Source organism: Phyllopteryx taeniolatus, chromosome 9, assembly GCF_024500385.1.
Source record: "Phyllopteryx taeniolatus isolate TA_2022b chromosome 9, UOR_Ptae_1.2, whole genome shotgun sequence".
NCBI lineage: Eukaryota > Metazoa > Chordata > Actinopteri > Syngnathiformes > Syngnathidae > Phyllopteryx > Phyllopteryx taeniolatus.
The window spans coordinates 9,945,926-9,971,989 of record NC_084510.1 but is presented as its reverse complement, the minus strand read 5'-3'; the positions used below and the strand labels follow the sequence as shown (position 1 = coordinate 9,971,989).

General features: G+C 40.4%; 1 protein-coding gene across 2 annotated transcripts in view; it reads right to left on the bottom strand.

The window, feature by feature from the left end:
- Window positions 1-25,801, bottom strand: part of LOC133484044 (chemokine-like protein TAFA-1) — a 176,880-nt gene extending 151,079 nt beyond the window's left edge. The window contains exons 1-2 of one of the 2 annotated variants that reach the window (XR_009790277.1): window positions 25,259-25,800; window positions 21,194-21,318 (exon numbers count right to left, since the gene is read on the bottom strand). Coding sequence is in view for 1 of the 2 variants with exons in the window: in XM_061786105.1 (XP_061642089.1) it covers window positions 21,194-21,317 (124 nt within the window). In the remaining variant the exon portion in view is untranslated. Of the gene's footprint in view, window positions 1-21,193; window positions 21,319-25,258 lie in introns of both variants that reach the window. The other variant, XM_061786105.1, reaches the window with a different exon arrangement.
- Between the last annotated feature and the right edge of the window lie 263 nt (window positions 25,802-26,064).

The following is a 26,064-nucleotide window of genomic DNA, read 5'->3' as shown; positions in this document are numbered from 1 at the left end:
GGTGCAATATAAAAAAAGAGTGAAAAATTTAAGGGGGTCTGAATACTTTCCGTACCCACTATAAACGCATGCATGGATTGCGCTTTGGTTATTTAAGATAATTATTAGGCTGTCATTCCAGCCCTCATTTCAAAAGGAAAGATTCATGAGAAAACAGCCGGTAGTGTCATTGCTTTTACAAGGCCAACCATCTCATCCTTCCCCCTGGCAAACTCAAGACCCATCTACTATGAAAAGCTTTTACAGGCACAGTCTGTCAGCATATAGTATAACACATGATTTGATTAACATATTTCATTTGAGATACCTTCCAGATTAGAATTTTCCCTATGGACTGTTGACTTGAATCAATCAATACCACACTACATGAAAACGAAAACTACACTTTTGGATATACTGTAGATTCTGCAGTTAAAAGAAGTTCAATGTTGAATATCTTAATGATTCTTCTTTGTAAACTCTACAAAGTAACCGGATTGCATGGTAATTGGCACCTGCATCTGTAAATGAGTCTTGTCACTGTCTCTCCATGTCCTTATTCGAAGAGTAATCTTGGCGCACATCAGAGTATCCCAACAATTTTTAATGATACAGTATCGAAAAAAAGATGGCCAAAAGAGCTAAGGTGATTCATTCATCATTAGATGTTTCTTGTCAGCACTGTAATTGTGCCACTTGAAACTTATCGTTGTTGTTAATTTCAAAGAAAGAACATTATTCATTCATTCATTTTCCGTACTATTTATCCTCACTAGGGTCACGGGTGTGCTGGAGCCTATTCCAGCTACAGTGGGTACAGAAAGTATTCAGACCCCCTTAAATTTTTCACTCTTTGTTATATTGCAGCCATTTGCTAAAATCATTTAAGTTCATTTTTTCCCCATTAATGTACACACAACACCTCATATTGACAGAAAAAAACAGAATTGTTGAAATTTATGCAGATTTATTAAAAAAGAAAAACTGAAATATCACACAGCCATACGTATTCAGACCCTTTTCTGTGAGACGAGTATATTTACTGTCACTGTCCATTTCTTCTGATCATCCTTGAGATGGTTCCACACCTTCATTGGAGTCCAGCTGTGTTTGATTATACCGATTGGACTTGATTAGGAAAGCCACACCCCTGTTTATATAACACCGTACAGCTCACAGTGCATGTCAGAGCAAATGAGAATCATGAGGTCAAAGGAACTGCATGAAGAGCTCAGAGACAGAAATGTGGCAAGGCACAGATCTGGCCAAGGTTACAAAAAAATGTCTGCTGCACTTAAGGTTCCAGCCAGAGCCCTGACTTAAACCCAATTGACCATCTCTGGAGAGACCTGAAAATGGCTGTCCACAAATGTTCACCATCCAACCTGACAGAACTGGAGAGGGTCTGCAAGGAGGAATGGCAGAGGATCCCCAAATCCAGGTGTGAAAAACTTGTTGCATCATTCCCAAAAAAACTCATGGCTATATTAGCGTAAAAGGGTGCTTCTACTAAATACTGAGCGAAGGGTCTGAATACTTATGGCTGTGTGATATTTCAGTTTTTCTTTTTTTAATAAATCTGCAAACGTTTCGACAATTCCCTTGTTTTCTGTCAATATGGGGTGCGGTGTGTACATTAATGAGGAAAAAATGAACTTAAATGATTTTAGCAAATGGCTGGAATATAACAAAGAGTGAAAAATTTGAAGGTGTCTGAATACTTTCCGTACCTACTGTATTTGGTCACCAGCCAATCACAGGACACATATAGACAAACAACCATTCCCACTCACATTCACACGTACAGGCAATTTAGAGTCCTCAATTAACCTACGAGGCATGTTTTTGGGATGTGGGAAGAAACCGGAGTACCCAGAGAAAACCCGCAAAGGCACCGGGACAACTCCACACAGGCGAGGCCAGATTTGAACCTGGGCCTCAGAACTGTGAGGCGGATGTGCTAACCAGTCGTTCACCGTGCTGCCCACAAGAACGTTATGAATTTTAAAACATTGATGACTAACCAAATGTATGGTAAACATTACACTGCATATATGCATATACACTGCATATGTTGGTCCAGCTCAACAATGCAACTTTTAATATTAGCACAATTTCATTCTAATAAATGGTTTTGATGTGTCTTTACTTTCTGTTGTTGTTGTCTTGCCCAAAACCAAATAGACAAAAGCTCATACAACTTTTGAAAGTGTATTGGCCATGTGTCAGTTTAGAAAACTGTCAATAATATGAACAATGACACTTAATGTTTCCAGCATGCCCGCCCCATAGCACTGACCACATAATAGCAGCGAAACAAACATAATAGCAGTGAAACAAACATACAGGTCTTTAAAGATGTACCTACTTAATCCTGTCTCAACGGCAGTTGTGGGTGACAAATCTCATTTGCTGCGGAAAACAACTGCCCATTCTTGCAAATAACCTTGAATTGTAATAAGATTGCTGCAACAATATGCTGATTTTCCAAGGATTTACCAGATAGGAGGAGATTTACCTTACAAGACAAAAACTTCATAAGAAAAGCTCTGAAAGACATTCAAGAGGATTGATGCTCTGTCATGTGTAGAGAGAGTATCCACTAGTAGTGTATATGAGAAGATTAAGTGACTAAGGTTGTGAATGAGTAATACTGGTGGCTACAGCTAATATTAGTGCTAAGACAGAAGTGGCTTTATGTCCTTCTGGTAGCTCATTGTCTGCCATGCAAGGCGTAATGTTGAGGGGAAATAAAAAAATAAAAAAATCACTCATAGACTGTACCGTATGTGAAGTAGGGGTACTATTACTCTATATTTGGCATCTGCTAAAAGTAAACCTTGATTTCTTGATCCTGATGGAAGGAGAGCACCTTGCTTGATTTGCACAGGCAGACAATAAGGAAATTAAATTGTTTTTCAATAGGCATTCAGTGTGTAGTTTTAGAAACATCTATTCATCCACTGTCTATCTGACTTGTCTTCATTATCGCCACGGGACATATGCCAGCTGACTATGGGCAAGAGGCGGGGTGCACCTGGACACCAGTCAACTGCATGGTACATACAGTATAGACAAGGGCTCATCAATGTTTTCAAAACTGAGAGATACTTCTTGAGTCTTATTAATGTGAAGGGCTACCACTTTGATACGCACTTCCGAAATAAAAAAAAAAGTTCAAATTACCTTAAATTATGTTATTATTATGAATAATATCCATCAATGTTAAGACACAAATTGTATTAAAGATTTCTGAAAATAATTATCAGCAATGATAATGAATGAATTAAGGAAGGTAGGAAAAATACATATCAACATCTTAAACTTTTTGTGTGTTTATATTTTCAAAGAATCACTTGTACAACATTCCAAGGAAATCACAATGTCTCATCACTGGTGCGTTATTTTTTTAAGAACAGGCATGCAGGCTAAACCACAGACAAACCATTATTAATATTTACATTTACACATACTGACAATTTAGAGTCTCCGTTTAACCTAACAAGCATGTTTTTGCAAAGTATGAGAAAGCTGGAGTACCTGTAGAAAACCCACACATGGGGAGAACATGCAGACTTCACACAGGAGAGTCTAAGTAAAGATCCTAACAAAGAACCTCTCGACTGTGAGACAGAAGCACTGACCATTTTACAACCAGTATTGGAGACATTGTTTTTAAATTCCATTGGTCTCGCAATATGGAATGACCGAAGCCACTGAGAGTCGTAGTTTTAGCAGTAGTAGTAGTAGTAGAAGACATAGCTTTAGTATTATGTCTACATCAGAAAATAATTCAAAAGCTATCCATTTTCAATTCCACTAGTTTTTAGGTTGTGGGTGTTAAGAAGACGGCAGTTAATAATCAACCAATTGTACTGTGAAAGAGACTGTTTTAAATAACCTGCCCCTTTTCTTTCCTTTCTTTTTCATCAACCATGAGGAAAATATGGATGTCATAGATTAATGTACATAGATTCAATTCTATCGCAGCAGAAAAAAATAACATTTGATCAAATCAGAGGTCCAGTTTTATTACACTTCAATTTCAATACCATTTAACATACATTCGTGCCATTCATGCCTCCGAGAAACATTCATACAGGAAACTATATACCGTAATAATCAAAAACTGCACATTCGAAGCTATTTGACGACATCAGCTCTTAATATTAACAGTGTTTTGTCCGCCTACACCATTCAGGCAACTCAGGCAATGAAATAAGCAGGTTTCATAGAGAAAGTGATCATTCTTACGATAATCCTTGTGATAACCCTGATTCACTCCATACCTTATTCACGTGAATAAGGCATGGAGTGCACTCCATGCACAGACCTAAAAGCAGGTCTTTTAGTACAAAAGCTTGGAAACTACAGAAACTACTTCAAACCTCTGATGTCAGAGGGCAATGGGAAAAAACATACATAATTCATACATTAATTCATTTCCTGTCTGAGTTAATAATTTTATGTGTACTTTGCTCATCATAAAAATAACAGATTTTGTGTGTGTGTCGGGGTGGGGGGACTGATGTATATAGTCAAATCCTTGAAAGATTAAGTTTGTGAGGGTCAAAAAGCATCAAGGACAGGAGACAGGGAGACAGATCGTGTGCAAGAGAGAGAAAGCTCCTTTGGATCATTACGCTACAGAGAGTCACATGCAGATGCCATCTCATTCTTCATTCTCTCTCTCCTGGCCAACAGGCACAGACTGGGAAGGTATGAGGGCATTGAGCCATGCTCAGTGAGGCTGACATGTGCTGCAGAAACTGGAGCAAATGAAGACACATTGCAGAGCTGCTGGATACTAATTGTCCTCCAACATTTTCCACAGTCTGTCACCATTGTGTCCAAGGACTGTACAAGTGACTGGCACATGTAATACCAGCAGGTAAAACAGCTATATTGTGTATTTGTTCATGTACTTGGCTGTGTTCATCTCACGAGTCTGAGCCTGTTTAAAGCTGTGATGAGCCCAATGTCTTGAAGACAATGTCCCTGCCTCAGCACAGCGGGCGCACATATTCATCCAGGCAGATCAGACAAGACAAACAGACCTAAGCCAATGCTGACAGAGCACCCTGGGTGGAGAATTTAGACAGACTTTCAATCACTCATTGGACAAGTGCACCTGTATGCGGGTGAGAGAATCCGTGTTTCCATAATTCCAAACCCAATAATCAATTTTTGTCCCACCAGGGTGCGAATGAAGATTCGCATGGACCAAAGTCACCTTGGCTACAAACTGATTATATGCTGCTAAATTAGAATATAATGAGAAGACATGACTGCATAAAGTGCACGTAAATGGAGACATCACTTATATCAAAGATACCCATCACAAGCTAAATACTCACCGAAAAATCCACTGGCTGGCACTTTTCCATAACTGTCACTACAAACATATGCTTGTTTTGTATTGTACAACACTATCAGGTGCACAAAAATAGATTGCAAAGAAACAACATGAACAGATTTGAACAAATATAGTCAAGACAACCTAATTTGACTGCCACAGAGTAAATGAAAAGAAAGTGACTCGGCCAGAAACAAAACACTCAATGAGGCCCAATTTCCCCTCTAGACTGGATTTAAATGATGCCATTGTGTAGCACTGCTGCATCACAATTACCTGGTAGAACGTTCGCTTACCCCATTAACATAAGATGGCAATTTTACTCAAAACGGAGAGTTCTAAAGGGCTTGAGGGACATAGAGGTGAGCGAGAACCTGCATATCTTATTGTATAAATAAAGATGGTAATGATCTATGACACTGTATGAAAATTAGATGAGGTGAAAGAGGTGAGTATATAAGTAACATTATGTAGAAAAACAAAAACAGAACTTTTAAAAATAGAAATTGAACTCTTGATAGAGCACTCCCGTAGATCATTTTACACTTGAGACTATGTGAGTCCTGGGATGCACATGTCATGGAAACAATGAGTCCCAACCCTGGAACGCTGAGTCCCTGCAATTTATCATCACGGAATACAGATACAGTAATCCTAATCCTAATCACGGTTCTTGCTTCACGGTCCTGCTATATTGCAGATTTTAATTACATTGTTAATCTTTAATACTTTACACTGTTTGCACAATATTTTTGTGTCTCTCAATATTATGTGTTTAGGCCTGCCACAATAGCGCATGTACTTTAGAACAATATATATTCCCAAAAACTTTCAAGATAAATGATAGTATTGTTGATGTTTATTTTATTTATTTATTTATTTATGCCACTGATATAATGATTCGCGGCACGGTGAGCGACTGTTTAGGGTGTCTGCGTCACAGTTCTGAGGACCGGTATTCAATCCCCAGCCCCGCCTGTGTGGAGTTTGCATGTTCTCCCCGTGCCTGCGTGGGTTTTCATGCCAAAAACATGCATGGTAGGTTAATTGAAGACTCTATATTGCCCGTAGGTGTGAATGTGAGTGCGAATAGTTGTTTGTTTATATGTGCCCTGCGATTGGCTGGCAACCAATTCAGGGTGTACCCTGTCTCCTGCCCGATGATAGCTGGGATAGGCACCAGCGCTCCCGCGACCCTTGAGAGGATCAGCAGATCAGATAATGGATGGATGATATAATGATATGAGCATAATAAAGAATTCGACACATCTTACAAATTCTGCCCTGGTAATCAAACAAATGAGCACAACTGTGTATTGTTCGGTCATTTACGAAATAAAAGTAAGGCTGCATTTCACAATAAGAGGAAGTAGATAAAAATAGAAAGTTATTGGTGTTTCAATAAAGTGCTGAATTTAAGACAAAAAAAACTTGAGTTTCCCCTTTTCTGTTTGGCATCTTGACACAACAGTGAAGTCTCAAACAATAAAAAAAATAAAAATAATAATAATTAAATATTTTCTGTGATTGGCTGGCGACCTGTTCGGTGTGTACCCCACCTCTCGCCTGAAGATAGCTGGGATAGGCTCCAGCATGCCCGCGACCCTAGTGAGGATAAAGCGGTACGGACAATGGATGGATGGATTAAATATTTTAATTTAACGTATCTTAACTGAGCCGTTTTAGAGGTTATTTTAATTCAAAACCTTAGTTTTGTTTCATAATGGATTTTCACATATGTATTGTAATACACTGTAATAAGATCTCCCAGTGGGAACATCCCACTGAGAAGTACAAACAAAAATGACTCTGCCCATTCCACCTTAAGCGGCATTTGTTCCAAATGTTCCCTTCCTTTGTCGGTCATTTTCTGATCTTTCTCTGTCTTTAACTCTCTCTCTCTCTCTCTTTCTCTCTCTCCCCCACCCCCATCTCTCTCTCTCTCTCTCTGTCTGGTCTGTGCGCGGTCTGTGATTTGAGTAATTACCGCCTGCGATGCAGATTTGATTGGCTGAGGGCAAAGGCTGACGGAACTCGCATGTGATTAGTCGTTACAGTTCATCACTACCGTAAAGACTGTAATATGTTGTGTCGCTTAAGCCCCATATGTCTTGAATCATAACCTTTCTGGGACTGCTTCTGGTTCCGGATGCGGACTGCAAGTTAGTGACCTCTATTTTAAATGATGTCACAACAATCAAACGAGCCAGAGTGAGCTGTTTAGCTCCGTAGCACGCTAGCTAGTCAGCCTGCGGCTAGTGAACGTAATAGTTAACTTTCCCTAAAATGTCCTCGATGTTTGCATCTACGGAGCCAACGCTGTTCCGCTAGCGGCTCGTTGCATCATGAGCGGCGCGCTGGGTGTTACCACAACAATGAAAATTTATTAAATCCGGGAAAACATTCTTGTTTTCGTTGTATTTATAAACGATAACCCGCGCTACTCTTCTTCTGATTGGCTTGCACCAAGACAGGACTCATACTTTTAGTGGATAATGATTCGCTGAAGCACTTCAGCAACACACCCAAACACAAAGCTCAAAATATTTGTTTTTTTTGAAGAGCAGTTTTGCTAATCATTTCTTAATTTGAGGAGCAACTTTGAAAGGAGGAGGAGCAATTTTTTGCAGCTTAATCGCACAGGGACCCAAAGCAAGGCTTTTATGAAACAAATGTTGAATGTATGGCTGTAGCTATCGATTATTTTAGTACTCGAGTATCCTACTGAAAATTCTATCAAACAATAGATTATTTGGATAAACTGTATTTTTCCTTGGTTAAAGAACAATTTTGAATCCAAAAGAAAATCTAAGACTAACATTTAATAACATATGACTAATTGGTTTTCTTTTTTATATAACCAACACTTTTTATTTCTTGAATTGAACATTGTGTATAAAACTTTTTTTTTTTGTTTTTTTAAAAGCATTAACAGCCTTTCTGCATCATCACTCAAGCAGCTAGCATTTTAGAATTTTGTGACATATTAATACATCAGGTTCATGGCTGTGCATTTATGATCTTAGACTAGCTGACGAGGAATAAGACAAATATTCTTTGAAGTGTTCAATTTGTTAAAACTAAAATGAAGAAACCTCGACAGAGAAAAATATTTCCTTCATCTTCCTTCACCAAAACCGTCCTCTGTTTGCGTACATGATGATGATCCATTTTACTCTTATTCCTCTCTGGCCACATTTGCCATGTTTTTCACCTACTTGGCTCAGAGTTTTACCACTTACAGATTATCAGATTGGCCATATGTCACACAGTGACTACACTGAGCAAAAAGCACACTGGATGTACTGTTATGGTTGTGTTATACTTTCCTTGTCACGGTAAAAAAAAAGAAAAAAAAAAGGCACACATTCGACGGTACTCATAATTAAATAATTATAAAAGAGACACTCCGCAGCCCCCAGCGCTAACATTATGTTAGTAAAGTAGACTGACGTTACCGTAATTTCCCATGTATAATGCGCATTTTTTACCCAAAAATTGTCAAAAGTCAATATTGCGCATTATACATAGTTGTAGGAGAAAATGAAAAAGACTTTCACATTTTATCAATTTATGCCACCAACTAGAGGTTATGAAAAAGCTGTACACTTTCATTCTAGTATGCCACCTAGAGGTTATAAAAAAGGTGTAGACTACACTTTCATTCCAATATGACAGGGGTACATATGACTGCATATATCTACAATTGTGCTCATAAGTTTACACACCCAGGGAGAATTTGTGAAATATTGTTTTGTTTTTGTTTTTTAATACAACTGATGACTGAACAACAACCATCATTAATTTATTCATGGTTATGTTTTGTTTCATGATAATGCTTTCATGAAATGCTTGACGGTTTAATTTGAATCCCATTAAAATAAAGCTAAATGTGTTTCGCCTGGTCCTTCATGTTTTCTTAAAAGAATTGTACACATCTTACAAATCCTGCCTGGGTAATCAAACATATGAGCACAACTGTGTGTTTTCTCATTTACGAAGTAAAAGTAGGGCTGTGAATTTCAAAATAAGAGCAAGTAAATAAAAAGAAAGTATTGTGTGTTCAAATAAGGTGATGAACTTCAGAATAATTCTTTGAAAAAACTAACAAAATACAGATAATATTTCATGTTTTGATCATATGGGTAGAAGCAAAATCATGCATTGTAAAAATACATTATACATAGGTAGAAGGGTTTTCCAGAATTTTGAAATCAACTTTGGGGGTGCGCATTATACATGGGTGTGCATTATACACGAGAAATTACGGTAAGCTCACTGATTTGCGCTATGTTAAACTTCACCTCTGTCTCTCAGGTCCCGTGACGCGGAGTCATACTCGGTGGAGGGAAAGATCAGTGTTACAACGAACAGATGCTCGCCTTGCATTTCACTATGAAATGCCACTTTCGCCATTTCTGTCTTTTGTTCTCTCTCTCCTCAATTCGGTGTCGCGTCTTCCCACTCCTCAATCGAAGTGCTTTACTTCCGCGTCCAAACATCGGTGACGTAAGCACGTTGTGTCACATACGCAATTGCCTGCTTCCGTCTTCGCGACAGTCTCCCCGGTAAACCTGATTTGCAGTTTTGCTTTTCAATGTGTTTCTTGAGATGCGACTTTTGACCCGCAAACTGCGATGCGAGACTGCATCTTTGGTCTTGTTTCCAAATTTATACCTATCAATGCATCTCTTTTATAATGTCTGATGATATACAGAGGAAAATGTGGAGAAATGGTACACAGGCTAAGAAAAGTGCCAATCCAACCTGAACTCCTCCCGCCGTCTTTCTGGCCATAAAACGCAGTGTAATGGGATTCCTGAGCTTTTCCAGTGACTGCTTCCACTATCACACAGACATTTAAGTGCACTAATCCATGACAAATTGTCTCATCTGATCCATGACAAATCGTCTGAGGGGCTGATAGGAGTGAGGAGATGGAGGGAGGCTGTGGGGTGGGAAGGCCAGGCGCAAAGAGAGTGCTGTTTGGTACCTGAATAATCCAGTAGTTATTGCTTAGTTTTGTCTTGAAAGGCTGTTTTCATTACAACATAAGGCATTTTGTGTGTCTGTGTGTGTGTGTGTGTGTGTGTGTGTGTGTGTGTGCATGCGTCCGTGCATGTGTGCCTGTAAAAGCGAGAAACCACATGGTGTTGATTAGTTTAGATTAAATCCTAAATTTATCAAACATCTACTATCTATAGCGTGGAGGTAGATTATAGGCAGTGGCGGCTGCTCAATAAGGGTGCCAGGGGCGCTGCCCTACCGGTCAGCGGAGTGACTACCTAGAATAAGAAAAAAAACTTCTTTCATTCATTCATCTTCCAAACTGCTTATCTTCACTAGGGTCGCGGGCGGGCTGGAGCCCATCCCAGATGAGTTAAATAATTACAAATTATCTCTATATGTGGTTTTAGTTGAGCAGGATAAATTGTATACAGTTAATGAAGAGTAAAAAGGATTCGTTCATTGCTGCTGTCTCGTTTTATGATGTAATTTCCGGTCTCAGGATGCTCATAGGTTTTACGGTAAACTCTTGTTAAAAGTTTGACGTGCGCATTGGGTCGTAGTCTAAAGCAAGAAATACAGTATTGCAGAGAGCTGACGTCGCATTCCAGCACCCGTTTAACATTTAATGGGTTTAAAAAGAAATGACACTCGCCGTTCGTGTCAGTCAAGTTCAGTTCAGGTCTACGGGCTCTCCCCCGCCTCTCTCTATGTTTTCGCCATTGTAGAGCCGAGTAGAGCTATGTGCAGATTTTGAAAAATGGCGGAAGAGACCTTAAGTAACTCAGTGAAGTCTCTCAGAGCAGCACCTATTGAGAGAAGAACATACCAGCAGAAGCTCAACTTTAAAGAACGCGACCAATCGAACATTGAAATCAAGCAGAAGTCAAAAGAGAGAGGGAGAGAATACACAAGGTATTTTTCTAGGAGTTGGTTTCGCAACAGGGCCTGGCTAACGTCATGCAGCGAGACAAATGCTCTGTTTTGTTTGCCCTGCCTGCTTTTCCATGTGATTCTGCATGGACAAGAACAGGTTTGACACGTTTAAAACACTTTGCTGTAAAAGCAAAAAGCATGAGCTTTCTGGGATCCACATGGCAAATTCACTGCCTCGAGCCATGTTTGGGAAAGTAAACATTGCTTGCCAGCTTGATGAAGGCTACAGATTAGGTATTTGTAACCACAAAAAGGAGGTTGACAAAAAACAGGCACATCCTCTCTAAAATAATAGATTGTGTTAAGTTTTGTTGTGCATTTGAACTTCCACTGCGTGGCCATGATGAAGGTGAAGGCTCAGAAAATCCTGGTGTTTTTAGAGGATTAGTGGATTTCGTGGCATCACTGGATAGAGTTCTGCACGAGCACCTGCAGACTGCCACTGTGTTTATGAAAACATTGAAGACAACAGAATGAACTCCTTGACTACATGCTGTCAGTTTTGAGTGAGTGCATCTTTGAAGAAACAAGTGCCAATTTTGTTGCCATTCAGACTGATGAACCAATGGACATTTCCACTCAGTGTCAGCTGGTGATTGTGGTCAGCTACACTGACAAAGCCCATCATGTCCAATAGAGGTTATTTGAGTTCATCCATCTCCAAAGTGTCAACGCTGATCCCATTGCCACAACACTTCTGGATAGGCTGAGCTCTATTCTCCCTGATGACCAGAAGAGCAAGCTCATTTCCCAAGAATATGATGGTGCAAGTGTCATGAGAGGAGCCACAGGTGATGTGCAACAGAGGGTTCAGGATGTACATGTGAACGCTCACTATGCCCATTGCTATGCTCACCAACTAAACCTCATCATGCAGCAGGTGATTACACATATCCCAAAGTGCGTAATTTCATCTCAGACCTGGCTGAATTTTTTCAAGATCTCCAAAGAGAACCTGCATGCTTGATAGCATGGTGGCCCACAGACTCCCAACAGCAAGCACAGTGAGGTGGAACTTCCCGGGCGAGCTGTGAACACAAAGAAGCTCCAGTGTTTTGGTACCTAGAAGGACTCAAGAGAGTTTGATACTACCACTGTGAGAGAAACTGTAGGGTTTGTGAGACTACTGGAGGATGCCAAACTTAATGATAAACTAAAGCTTGACTTTTCTTTTCTGTTTCCGTTCAGAGATTCCCTCCCTACTGTCTGTGGTAAATACAGTGGTGGTGTATCTCAGCAGACCAAAAAACGTTTCACAGACGTTTAACGTTTAAAGGGTTTAAAAAGAAACAAAAAGGCCAAGGTGATCTTCAGAGCAGAGCTGCAGAGGTGAGAAAGAACTTAAACGTGTAGTGTAAGTCAATCATTATAGTGCTATATTGCAACAAAGTGGGGAACAATGCTATTAAATGAAAGATCGATAGATGGATTGATAGATGGATGATACTGTAGATGTTTTATTCATTCCATGAAGAAAATTTGATTGGGACACCAGCAATATTTGCAAATATGCTGAACACTCATATTAATCATAAAAGAAGAACCAACAAAGTAAAAAACATACAATAGCAGCATTTGAGAGGAATTTAAGGAACTTTTTAATATATAAATATTTAATGTGTTGCTTGTTGGTCTTGGGTAAGTAATAAATATAGTTCAATTACACTACAGCAGTATTTATACAATTAGTGCAAGAGGGAAGTATAATATTGACACTGATACACCCAGCATGTATGTATTTATGCATGTATGTATGCAGAGTATGTATATTAACCCCTCCTGGAAGCCTTCACCTTATCGTGGTGGAGGGGTTTGTGTGTTCCAATGAGCCTAGGAGTTTAGCTGTCTGGGGCTTTATGCCCCTGGCAGGGTCACCCATGACAAACAGGTCCTAGGTGAGGGACCAGACAAAGCACGGGTCAAAGACCCCTTATGATGACGACAAACTACGGACTCAGTTTTCCCTTGCCCGGACGTAGGTCACCGGGGCCCCCCTCTGGAGCCAGGCCTGGAGGTGGGGCTCGAAGGCGAGTGCCTGATGGCCAGGTCTGCACCCATGGGGCCCGGCCGGGCACAGCCCGAAAGGGTAACGTGGGCCCCCCTTCCCATGGGCTCACCCCCTGAGCGGGGACCTTGGCAGTTCGATGATCGACTTTGTGGTCGTGTCATCGGACTTGCGGCCGCATGTCTTGGCCACTCGGGTGAAGAGAAGGGCGGAACTGTCAACTGATCACCACCTGGTGGTGAGTTGGCTCCGATGGTGGGGGAAGATAATCACCGAGGTGGTTAAAAAGCTCCACTGTGGCAAGGCCCTGGGGCTGAATGAGATTCGCCCGGAGTTCCTAAAGGCTCTGGATGTTGTGGGGCTGTTCTGGTTGACACGCCTCTGCAACATCGCGTGGACATCGGGGACAGTGCCTCTGGATTGGCAGACTGGGGTCGTGGTTCCCCTTTTTAAGAAGACGGACCGGAGGGTGTGTTCAAACTACAGCTACACTCCTCAGCCTCCTTGGTAAGGTCTATTTAGGGGTGCTGGAGAGGAGGGTCCGTCAAGAAGTCGTATCTCAGATCCAGGAAGAGCAGTGTGGTTTTCGTCAGTGGACCAGATCTACGCCCTCGGCAGGGTCCTTGAGGGTGCATGGGAGTTCGCCCAACCAGTCTACATGTGTTTTGTGGACTTGGAGAAGGTGTTCGACCGTGTCCCTCGGGGAGTCCTGTCAATGTCAATCAATGTATATTCCTTGGTATTATTCTAGTGGTAACAATGAATAGCACATCTTTAAACAGAATAGCTGTGTCATCAATTATTTTGAAAATGGATGGATGGATATATATATATATATAGCACCCTCTCTGGAGAAAACTCCACCAGCCGCTACTAATTATAAGACTGCAAAAGACTCTACGGCATACCTGTGAGGTAGCTGAAAAATGGAAAGCGTACAGCTAGCTGCTTTTTTGAGGAGGCAGCCCATTATAGCTCAAGATCATTAAAAAAATGGTATGGTTGTGGCAACAATTCTGGTTTTACAAAGATAATAATGTTCAATGTTAATGAACGATGACAGTTTACCCAGGCACAAAGATGAGTGAATAATGTTGTACTGCAGTAAAGTAGTGATAGGACGTACATTGTCGAGACTGGGATGTTCAGTACTGCGGGACCAGTTTTCAAGTGTTGTAAATGCAGACGGGTTAGCCTAGCATTGCTACTTTCCAGCTGCGTCAAACATATTAATACAAGCAGCAGCAATCTTAACATGATATCTTGGTGCGTCTCCTCCTCATGTAACACCATACAGTGCGTTCTAACCACCAATGGTACGGTATATTAAAATGCAGTAAGTAAAAAAAAAAAAAAAAAAAAAAACGCTTTAGCTTGTGTACTGGCATAGCTGCTTATCGAATTGGATGTGGGTGTTTGATGTTTATGTGTTGGATCATAGTAGAATCTACAACCAGCGCCACTTGGCAGTAATTACAAAGGACATTATTTGCACCCTTTTTTAATTCAAAATGTTGACCCCACGCCATTAATCCAACACTGCGTTTTGGAGTCGACTTAGCCGAGTTAGTTAACTTTTTTTTCCCCAGCCCTACATAAAAGTAAAATGGAAAAACAACTTTGATTATGAAATTCATTTCATGCATACTAAATGCATTGTTTGTTTTCTGCAGGTCAAATATAATTGGATGTGCTTCTCACATGGCTAATAGAAAATTACATCTAATAGTAAACATTGTCCATGACATAAACATGTAGCCAACCTTAAAAATGTTGATTTATGGCAAAAAAAATAATGTGGAAAAAAATGTCTGCATTTTTCGTTTTTCCCGTTTACTTTAATCCACTTTATGCGGAATGTCACGTGACCAAACCCGGAAAACAGGTTAGCGGACTTCCTGTGAAAGCTGCGATAACGAGCATAACTATGGGTTGATGGCATGATAGATTGACTCTGAACTTGCAAATAGTTTGTTTCTTTGTGGCTGGTGTCTTTGGACAAAGGTTAAATATAAGTCTATCATTTATTTATACAAGTACAATACGATGCGACACAAAGGGAACTTGACAATCGGATTTTGTCATCTTTGGTAGCACTTTAAGACATCTTGTGTAAAACAAAAGACAATTTAGATGTTTAGGTTCCTAAGGGTGCTTTGACCCAGTCTCCTGCTATAGGGTTCCACCATTTACCTGTGCCAGAATTGCTTTGACCTATTTCTTAGAATGTTGAAGTGTGTTGCACATATGTACCCTATTCAATCACTCATACGGGTGGCTCATTTAGGACCAGTGTCACAGTTCATAGTGAACCAAATGACAATTCCCTTCTTTTAAAGGTTATGTTTAAAGGTTATGTTTCATATGCTGTGGTGACCATTTAAAAAAAACAACGAATATTACATTACATTAATACAATCTATACTAATGAGCTGTGTTATAGCAAGTTACATTAGAGTAGCTGACAACAGTTTACCTAATTTATTGACGCTAAGAATGTGCCTTTGAAATCTCTAATGACCCTGGCAGTTATATGTTAAGTCAAATGTCAAATTGTGTTAAGAGTTCTATAAGTTCCAATGATGTGTGCAGGCTGAGTCTTGATATGTGATTAGATGAGAAAGCCAGAGGGGCGGGAACGAGTGGAAGTAGAGTGGTGACCTGAGTGTGTTTGAAAGATAGAAAGTGGTTGGAGTAGACAGCAAAATTCTTATGTTGCTTTTGGTGTGAACAGAAATACCAAACAAACAGAACACTATGTTGAAAATGCATATTTTCAACTGTAAAAAGAAATACTTCTCAAGTTGAGTCTTCCAAAGTATTGGCCAAGCAAGTCACAAGTCCTAAGATTGGCGACTCCAGTCTGATTCGAGTCGTGTTGGCGCTATATTTTGAATAGTAGAAAACTGCTATTTTATGTCATGTATATGTGCACTTTGTGTGTAAAGTATTTTCCTGTATTCCCCATGAGCTCACAGTGCCTGTCAGATCATTTTATTTTCACCAACATCATAAAAATATGACTACCACAGCATATACTGTATTCGCGTGGAGGAATTTAATTGAATTTTATTTAGCCATGAATTTCCCACACTAATTAGTCCCCGCACTACAATGAGGATGGAAATTAAGCTGATTTAATGGTTTAACAAAAGCTCGGACAGCTTATGTGGAAAGATGTTCTTGTGAGTTGTGTCGATGAATGAATTTCATAGGAGCTACAACACCTCCACAGGAGAAACTTCAAGATTGCCAATTCAGACAATGTAGAAAAAGCCCATGCGCGCATGTGTTTCTCCTGCTAACTCACAGCGATTGTAATGATGAGTCTGCTTCGACTATGGAAATGAGCTCCAAGTTGAAAAAGATTTCTTTGCATTTCAAAACATTATAACAAAATCCATGAGAATCACTTCATATCCGCCCTCATTTGCCCAAACACAGCTACCCTAAATAAAGCACAGGGTTTCACATGCTGCATCTTGTTTCCTTCTGCCAGAAGAGAATGCAACCCTTAGATCCAAAAATAAAAACCTCAAGTTTAATGGATACGTAGAGACTTAGTCCAGCTTTACAGTGTTTGGACAGGTTGTGAGAAGCATTGAGGCTGAGTTTATTAAAACACAGCCTTTGCATGTGATTATGTGCTTGATGTGTTGTGGCTAAGAAAATTAATTTGCCTGTTTTTCCCCAAGAAGTCTCGAAGAGAGCTCTCCTCTTCTCTGATCACCCCTTGTTAATGAGGCTTCTCCTTCTCCTTGACAACATGTTGCAAAAAAAGCCACAGAAAGGCATAAGACACGGAAAGTCAATCATTTTATACTCACCTAACTCTTAGGAGGTATACTTAGGCTATGGCCAATATGTTGCTCTGTGTCAAAATGCCAATGTCAAAATTATCCAAAATTAGACTTTTATACCTTATACCACAGATGTCAAACTCAAGGCCCCGGGGCCAAATCCAGCACAAGATTTTATGTGGCCCGTGAAAGCAAATCATGTGCATCAACTTGCATGATTCTTGCTAAAATCAGTACCAAAATTTCAAATTATGTGTCATCAAATTATGTAATAAATAACCACGTTGAGATATTGAAAGCATTTTTTTGTTACTAAAAACCCTCAACAATTATTGAACAAAATATTATCTTTGACTTCTAATTTAAAAACTAGTTAGCCATCAATTTGCCGTGTATCTATAATAATGAGTCACAGGCGTAACGGCCCTCTGACGGAAACCATAGCGACAAAAATGAGTTTGACACCCCTGGATACCATAAACCTCCTCTTTGTGATTTCGTCCTTCTTATGTGCATTAGCAGACCAGCAGCTGCCAGTCAAAATGTATATAATTTCAGCCTTTTGTTATCACCTTCAACAGAAGCTACGTTGTGTAATAACAGGAGAAGTGTGTATTAAACCGAACACACACTGAGCAAAAAAATGGTTAACACGACATCCGCTCAATGCTGCTTCAAAAGAGTTACGGGTCAGTTTTACAGCTGCACCTGGCCCAGGAATAACGCTCATCTATTAGATCTGAGGCTCTCGTAAACTGCTCTGTCAGATTCATAGTAAAATAAAACACCAGCTAAAATGCAGTTATCTTCAGAGTGCCCTTCTGGGTATTGATGCACAATGAATATGCTGTCTGTATACATTTTGTTTGCGTAACAATAAGTATAGTTCCTTTTTTGACAACATAATGACAATGTTGTATGACACGTCGTACAAGTACGTGACCCTGAGTGAATGATGTGAAGATTAGCCAGCTATAATTTGTTTTGGCAGCCCTGACAGATGTACAATACGACTTGGTTACACTTACTTTAATACACTTACTTGTAATAGAATGCAATACTTTGTGCTGTCTAACATGGCCTGGTTTCTCCAGTGTTTCTTGGCAGTGAGCACTTGTACACATTGCTCTAGCAGGTGAATAAAGTGACGGCCCGGCCTGTGTGTGTCATGTCAAATTCAGCACATCTGTCAATGAAGTGGATTATTTCTTGAGAGAGCGGAATTGCCTGCACAGAATCAGGCCACCATCAATCTTCAGGTGCACAAGCAGGACGTGAGGGAGGTTAGAGGCTTGCCAGAAAGAGAGTTGCGCTGCTTCCTGAACAGGTGACAAAGCAGTCAGGCGACTGGTTACTCAATCTCTGCCTCAGTGCACCTATTTGTCATAGAAACATTTTGGATGGCAAAAAAAAAAAAAAAAAAAAGATCTTGAACTAATTTTGATGTATGCAATGTCAGCATTTTTTTGCAAAATGGATATAGGGTGATTTGTCAAATGTTATCCAACAGGACAATTGTGATTTATTTTTTGTCCATTTGTAATGCACAAATGTCATTACATTATCTGGTTGACTTCTTACACCTTTATTACAAATAACAAGCTGAGATGCTGTGTGTGAGGCACGCCTGCAACGATGGGGTAAATCAAACCCACGGCTTAGCTTGAGAAGAGTTTAGACGGCAAGCATTTTTCTATACGCCACGGTGTCCTTCCACTTGCTTGTGCATTTTGGGGTTACGTCCCTCAAATGCCAGCTGAACCAAGTCGGTCTTTTATTCTTTGGAGCATTGTGCGTTGTGTGATTAAGAAAATATGTTAAGTTTGGCATGAAAAGGTTACACTGCAAGGGGCGGGGCGGGGCGGGGGCTGCAGGGGACACAGTAACTCAATGTCCCCCAATGACGCCGGCACTGGCACCACTGCAATGCAACCCCAAAAACAATGTTATATTGGTACCTCCCTGACACTATCAATTTGAAAAAAAAAAACATTATTTAATTTGTCTCTTGTGTTAGGGGCAGCGTGCCGCAGAGGGCATGACATGTCTAATGAGAAGATATCAAGTATGCATTCATTCTGGTTTTAGACATGAAATAAATCATTTGATTTTAGAAGACAGAGTGTTCAAGTATAAGGGGCAATAGCTTTTACAAGAATGCATATGTATTTGCCACACAGCCACATCTGTTTATATCTGAGGATACCAGCCTCGGTGAAACTGGAGACATTCTCAAATTATAAAATCAATTCTAATTCAAGTAGTCATCATAACATTTCAATTTTGAGAAAGCAGTTCTGGTTAGTGGCACTCAACGGCTGAGTAAGATTGAATGTCAGCTTAATCCTTTTCAGAAGAAAAACATGATACAGTAAATTGTACGGATGCTACATTGCCCACGAGCAGTCAAAAAATGGTTAGGCATAGAGTATATCTCCAAGTGCATAGTTGTGATTGACAATCATCCCTCGGACGCCAGCAGATTAGAGTGGAATATCAAAACGTATGCTGACATTATGACTGTACAACAACGATTGCTAATTTGAAAACTTTTCCTTGCTTGTGTAAGAAACAAGTTAAAACAACATATAATCCGACGGGTGTCTGAGTGAATGTTCCTTCTGGTGCTACTATTCAGATGAAATCAGTCTAGTGACATATACAACAAATTTGATCTTTAAAAAGATCAAAACATGTCTTGAACAAAGCTCGGACATCCTTGGGTGATCCATGAAAATGTCAAACCACAATTTTGCCAGTAGGAAGATTCTGCATTAACGTGCAAAATGTGTACAGTACATGACTTCCCATTTTAATGCAGTTAGTTAGTCTTACAAGGAAACTTCCAGAGAGCTCTGAGACGAAACCATCCTGGACGACTCTTCTCGATACGCGCTGAGGGTGGGGAGGAAGGCTATTTTTTTCCCGCTGTTTCCCTCCGGGACCACTGCATTATTCAAAAGACACTTACTGAGGCTTGCACGTACTTGTACATTTTTGGCACCAAACCCGAATTGCCACCTGTCAAAAAAAAAGGAACTCTGGGAGGAAAGCTATCCTTTAAAAATTCATTCATATCTCTCTGTTGCTCAGCCGTCAACCCCTTGTTCCAATTAACAGCAGCAGTATGCTTGGAGAGCTTCCGATCATAGTTTGGATTTTTATGTGTCAGCTGTTTCATCATAGAACTACTGTAAGTAAGTTTTCTGACATGCTGCTTAAAGTTGCCAGCATTCTAAAACAGGCATGTATTTGGCTTTTTGTGTCTTTTTTTTTTTCTGTGCATCAAAATGGAATGCATAGCACAGGGAGAACTAAGCAGAAGATAGCGTCTGTTTAACAGACGCTTGGTTTCCGGACTGAATCCCCGCTAATGTCTGACGGTTCAGCAAGGGATGGAACGCTCATTGTTAGAGGCTTAAAGAAAGCCTTTTTGCTTTCGACTAAAAAAGCTCCCCTTACCCGTAGCACTCCCTCTTATACCATTACCGATGCTAGTAAGCTTTTTCATAATCAGAGAATTAAATCTGCCTCGGCTGCTTCCCTTCTCAGTTGCCCCTGCAGTGCAGAAGGCGTCTGGCTTAATTGCCAAAGGTTTTCATTACAAAAGAGGGAAACATAATTGTCATTTCCATCCAAGGCACAGAGATCAAAGCTCCCTTGGCTACCAGCACATTAATGGGGGTTTTTGCCTCAAGCTTGTTGTAGTCATTTGCCAACAAGACTCAGGGTGCAATTGTCACCAATTTCTCACCCCAAATCATCTTCTTGCCAACTAACTCACAATGTTGGATGAAGTGTAGAAGGAAACGCCACAACATCAAATTGTGTATCTTTTCATAAATAACCTAATATGTATATGAGCATGGGCGTATGAGTAAATCTGAAGCAAATTAAAGGCACAATTAGTCATCATTCCTCTGTCCTTATTGTGTATGGCTGCAAGCATGGTGAATCATCATGTTACAGTATACAACTGTGGCAAATCATCCTGGCATATAGCAGCAGCTGCTTTTACACAGCCAAAGCTGAGAAGTGTAGACCCAGTGGAGGAAGTCACACCTCACATCCAAACACAGTGCTGTAAATCGGACAAAGCTGTACACTTACCCAGGGTGAGAATGTCAGTGCGGCCAGGCCGGGCCACATGGTGCTGCTGGATGGTCTGGTAGAGTGTAGCCTGACACAACAACAAGAAGCTGAGGTTGACCCACATGGCCAAAAACCAGGACATTCTGCACAGATTGTGAGACAAGGGATCAGAGTATTAATGCAACTTGTCTTTGTGCATATTTACACACGCGCACACACACTTGATATCAGTAAACAAAAGATAGGACTATCCTACCTGTCATAGAGTGAGGGTTGTTATTTGTCAATCATTATTAATAAAGAAGATAATATAAGTGTCACAGGGTTTACCCATGCCTCTAAAGTAAGCTGCTCTCTGCTTAATGACACATGCAAACCAAATTCTGTTTCAGTCAGTAGAACTGTGTCTTGGCTAATGCAGAGGCGCTTTGTCTTAGGTTCATGTCATCGGTTACAAAACTATCATTTGTCTGTTTGGCATGTTCAATTAGTTCAATTATTCATCCATTTTCAGATGCTTATCCTGTTCAGGGTTATGGGTAAACTAGAGACTATCCCAGCTGACACCGTGGAAGAGGTGGGTTACAAAGCACTTATTGATAGACTAAAAGTCCATCAATATGTGCCACAGTCACGTATGCACCGATGGACAATTTCATCTTCAATTAACCTAATAGGCATGGTTTTATGAATGCAGTATTCAGAGAAAACACAAGGGTAACATGCAAACTCCACACAGAAAGTTCAGAGTTGATTGAAACTCATTTGTCTGCGAGGAAGATGTGCTAACATCTACTTCCCTGTACAATGGCACTGTTTCGTTTGAAAATGAATTATGGAAATTTACTTGGCGCTTCCAATTACAGGATTGATGATCAGCACGTTTGCCTCACATTTCAGAGGTTATGGGTTTGAATCCAGACTCTAGCCCTCCTGTGTGGAGTTTGCCTGTTCTCCCTGTGATTGCGTGAGTACTCCAATTTTTTGGAGTGTTTTGTGTTTGCAAAAACATGCCTGTTCGGCTAATTGAAGACTCTAAATTTTTCATGAGTGTGAATAGTTGTTTGTCTATATGTGCCCTGCGATTGACTGGCGACCAGTTCAGGGTGTACCCTGTCTCTTGCCCAAAGTCAGCTGGGATAGGTGCCAGCTCACCCACGACTCTAATAAGGATAAGTGGTAAATACAATGGATGACTGTATTCAATTCTCTTGGATGAGCAAGTGTGTAAATCAGGTTGTTGGAAAGAAAGAGGGCTGGTTTTCTTTGCTATCTTTAATAGCTTACATGGAGTATAACTACTGTTTTGTCATTGAGTTGCTTATTTATGTATAATACACATTCACTCTTATATTGATTTTTGCGTGCTGTGGGTTGTCTAATAGGAGGGACCTTTGCTATATATAGTAACTGGAGGAGGTTATTCATGTGTATGGATGAGTGTTACTGTAGTTAGTTAATAGGGATGAAAACAAAACTATATACAGTACAGTATGACTGCAGGGGTGCATCAGCATCACTTTAAATCGGCTGATGTAAAACCCCATGCTTGGCCTTGTCTGTGACAGTGAGCTGACTTGAAGAGAGAGCGAAAGAGACAAAGCCAGCTACCATGACAACAATGTCCAAAATTCTAGCAAGGTAAAGGAGACGATTTGCAACTTCAGCAGGAAGCAGCAGGACCTTTATCACCCCCCCCCCCCCCCCCCTCAAAATCAGTGTCACTTGGGAGGAGAGGCATCTTCATCCCCAAATCACTGGCATAGACTGAGAGTGAATACCACAAGGCGTACTTCTTAAAAACTTTTAGAACATTAACAACTCATGAATGCTCTATTCTGTATTGTTATGAGGACCAAAGACACTATTTAGTTTTCATTGGTTATTGTATTTAAATATATTAACATTTTAATGCAACTTCCTGTCCATCCATCCACCCATCAATTTTCTATACCACTTGTCCTTGTTAGGCTATTCCGGCTCACTTGGGCCGTAGGTGGTGTACGGTACACCCTGGACTGGTCATCAGCCGACCGTAGAAACTTTCTGTCTCAAATATTTTGATATATCAGCCTGTTTTTTGTTTTTTTTGTTTAGTTTTTTTTTAGAAAGGTTATCTGGTGACAACCCACACATTGATCACGTTGGACATCATTTTAAATAATAATAAAATCATATCTCTGTTAAATGTTACACACACACAATTTGAATAAAACGTATTATTTATTTCTAAATAAGACAGGGTATTAATCCCAAAGGTTATTTTACATTTTATCCTGTTCAGGGTCGTGGGTGAGCTGGAGTTTATCCTTGCTGACTTTGGGTACACCTTGGTACAGGTCAATGTCAAACACTTATAGACTCCCATCCACAATCCTACATCAGGGCAATTCAGTCTTCGATTAAGATAACATGCATGTTTTTGGAACATGGGAGGAAACCGTAGTATACACTGTGACACCATTATACAGCTCAACAGTGGTCAGGAAGCTGGTATTCAAAAAAGAAAGAAATAGACTTTCATACAGTTTTGCTGAGCAATATCATTCAAACCTGCACACCCACACAGTACATCCAGTCCTTTGGGACTGAGTCACATTGACCCCATATAATACATGCGGAAAAAGGTTCATCTGGTTTCGTCAATTACAACCATGCATGATTTGTTTTTTCAAATAAAATACATGTCACCTGTATAACACAAAACGATTATGAAAAAAAAAAACAGTTGCTGATGTCTTCTATCAGTGCCTTTGCATATGGTGACAGCGCAAATCTCTGATTTATTAAAGATACTCTATTTTCTAGGTCTTATTAGTTTTTGTCTCCATTGAATACACTGCATTATGGCACATTACACACTTTCTCTGAACTAAACTGTGATTGACAATTGATTACCATGCAGGAAAAAAGAGTAAATTAATCATTTGCATTCCCTTTCTCTTTATATCCCACACTGTCTGGAATAAATTTAATTTCCACTGACAACAAATATTACATGACACTTTTTTACTGAAAGTATGGTGTAATGGAACCAAATAATATGACCTAAATGTGAATATTCTACAGTGTCATTTTGAAAATCAAACCAAAGCCTCTCACAGATGAAGATGAATTGAATTTTAAGAAATGCTTCAAATGTTGTACCAGGAAAGCAAACTTGATTTGTTGTGACTATGAGGCATAACAATGTTTGTACAATCTACAAACTAAAACCTTTTGACCTGTATCTGAGACTGAAAAGTTTGATATTTGGATAGTTTCAGAAAGTTTAGGATCACTAATGGAACTGAAAAAGTTTATTTTAGAAAACGATTGACCAGCTGATTGTTTCTTTTGATCCTTGAAACACATGCTTACGTCTCATTTAAAAACATGAGTCAGTCATAACTTGTGTTAAATAAGATAATTTGTTTAATTTGTGATTAAGTGAATTAAATCTGCTCTCTTTTTAACCAGACAACAAACAGCTATGTTTTTATTTTTGGTTTTGTTTTTTTTTTGTTTTTTTTGTTAACCCATAAACATTCTTTTGGTGAGGGAAAGACGCTCCACTCTGCGTTTGTAGTGGAATACAGCCATACAATTTCGAACTAAAGCTCTAATTAGGCATCCATAAATTATCTTAAACATCTTACCAAAGGGTTTTGGGGGGAAAACAAAAACATGCCTAAATATTATAACATAACCAACTCTCTCTCTCTTTTTTTTTTAAGCAGTCAGTGCCGCACCTCGACCAGAGCGCAGCTTTTGTTTTCTTCAAACCAGGGTGAGATCGTAGACTTGCATGGATGTAATCACACATGCGTGCACGAGACCGCTGTCACCCCCGCAGCAGCAGTCGGCGTCACGATGACTTAACAACTGCATGTAAACTTTTTGCATTTTCAAACACATAACGCATCACATCAGTATTGAGTTTGCATGACACGCCCAATTTCAGCCTTCAGATATTTGCTGCAGTCACATCAATGTAGAGCGGCATGTGACAGTTTGTTTCACAAAGTTGCAGCTCTCCCGTCAGATGTACCCACATCCCCCCCCCCCCAAAAAAAAAAAAAACAGTGTGACGCACGCCATTACCTGAGCAGTAAGTTGAGGAGGACCAAGGCTCGGTTCGAATGGCTGCTTCCCCCAGCGGACTCACGCCTCTTTAAATTCACCCATACTGTGGAAACCTGGGATGCCTGCCTGAAATTCTTTTTTTCTTTTCTGGATAGTCCCTGGATAGTCTTCTTTTGAATCCCTCGCAAACACAAAGAGTCACCGAGCCCAGCGCAGCCTCAGGTCTGCTTGACGCAAGCGGCGGCTCATCATGTCACTGCTGTATCAGCTTCACACGTGGAGCTCTCTTTTCCTCTCCTTCTGGTCTCAGCCGTTGCCTTGCTCTCCTCTCCTCCAACTCCTATGTTGCGATGACCGGGAGCTTCTTTTGTACACCCTCACACACCTTGTCACGCATGCAGCGGAAGGCTCCCGAGGAATGACTGCTCTGTCTCCTCTTGGCCGCGTCCCCTCATTGAGAAGCTGTGAGCCTCGGTCCTCTCTCCGAGCCACTAAGTGGAGAGTCTGTATCCCAGGCAGAGCGCTCGTGTGAGTGAGCATGTGTGCATTGCAACGTAGCCCAGCTGGGAAGAGAGAGAGAGCGAGTGAGCGAGAGAGTTGAGAGAGAGTTGAAAGAGTCGCATCGCACGCCTTAAAGTCAAACTGCCCACTTCTGCTTCACATCTTCATCAGCACACGAAGCATACTTGATCAACCCACCGTTCTTGACAGCCCAGCCTCCCGTCCGCAACGAGGGCAGACGTGCAAGTTGAGCCGTCAGCTCATTATAATTCAGGATCATTGTTTGTGTGTGTCCATGTGCGAAAAATGGCTAAGAGGGTGTG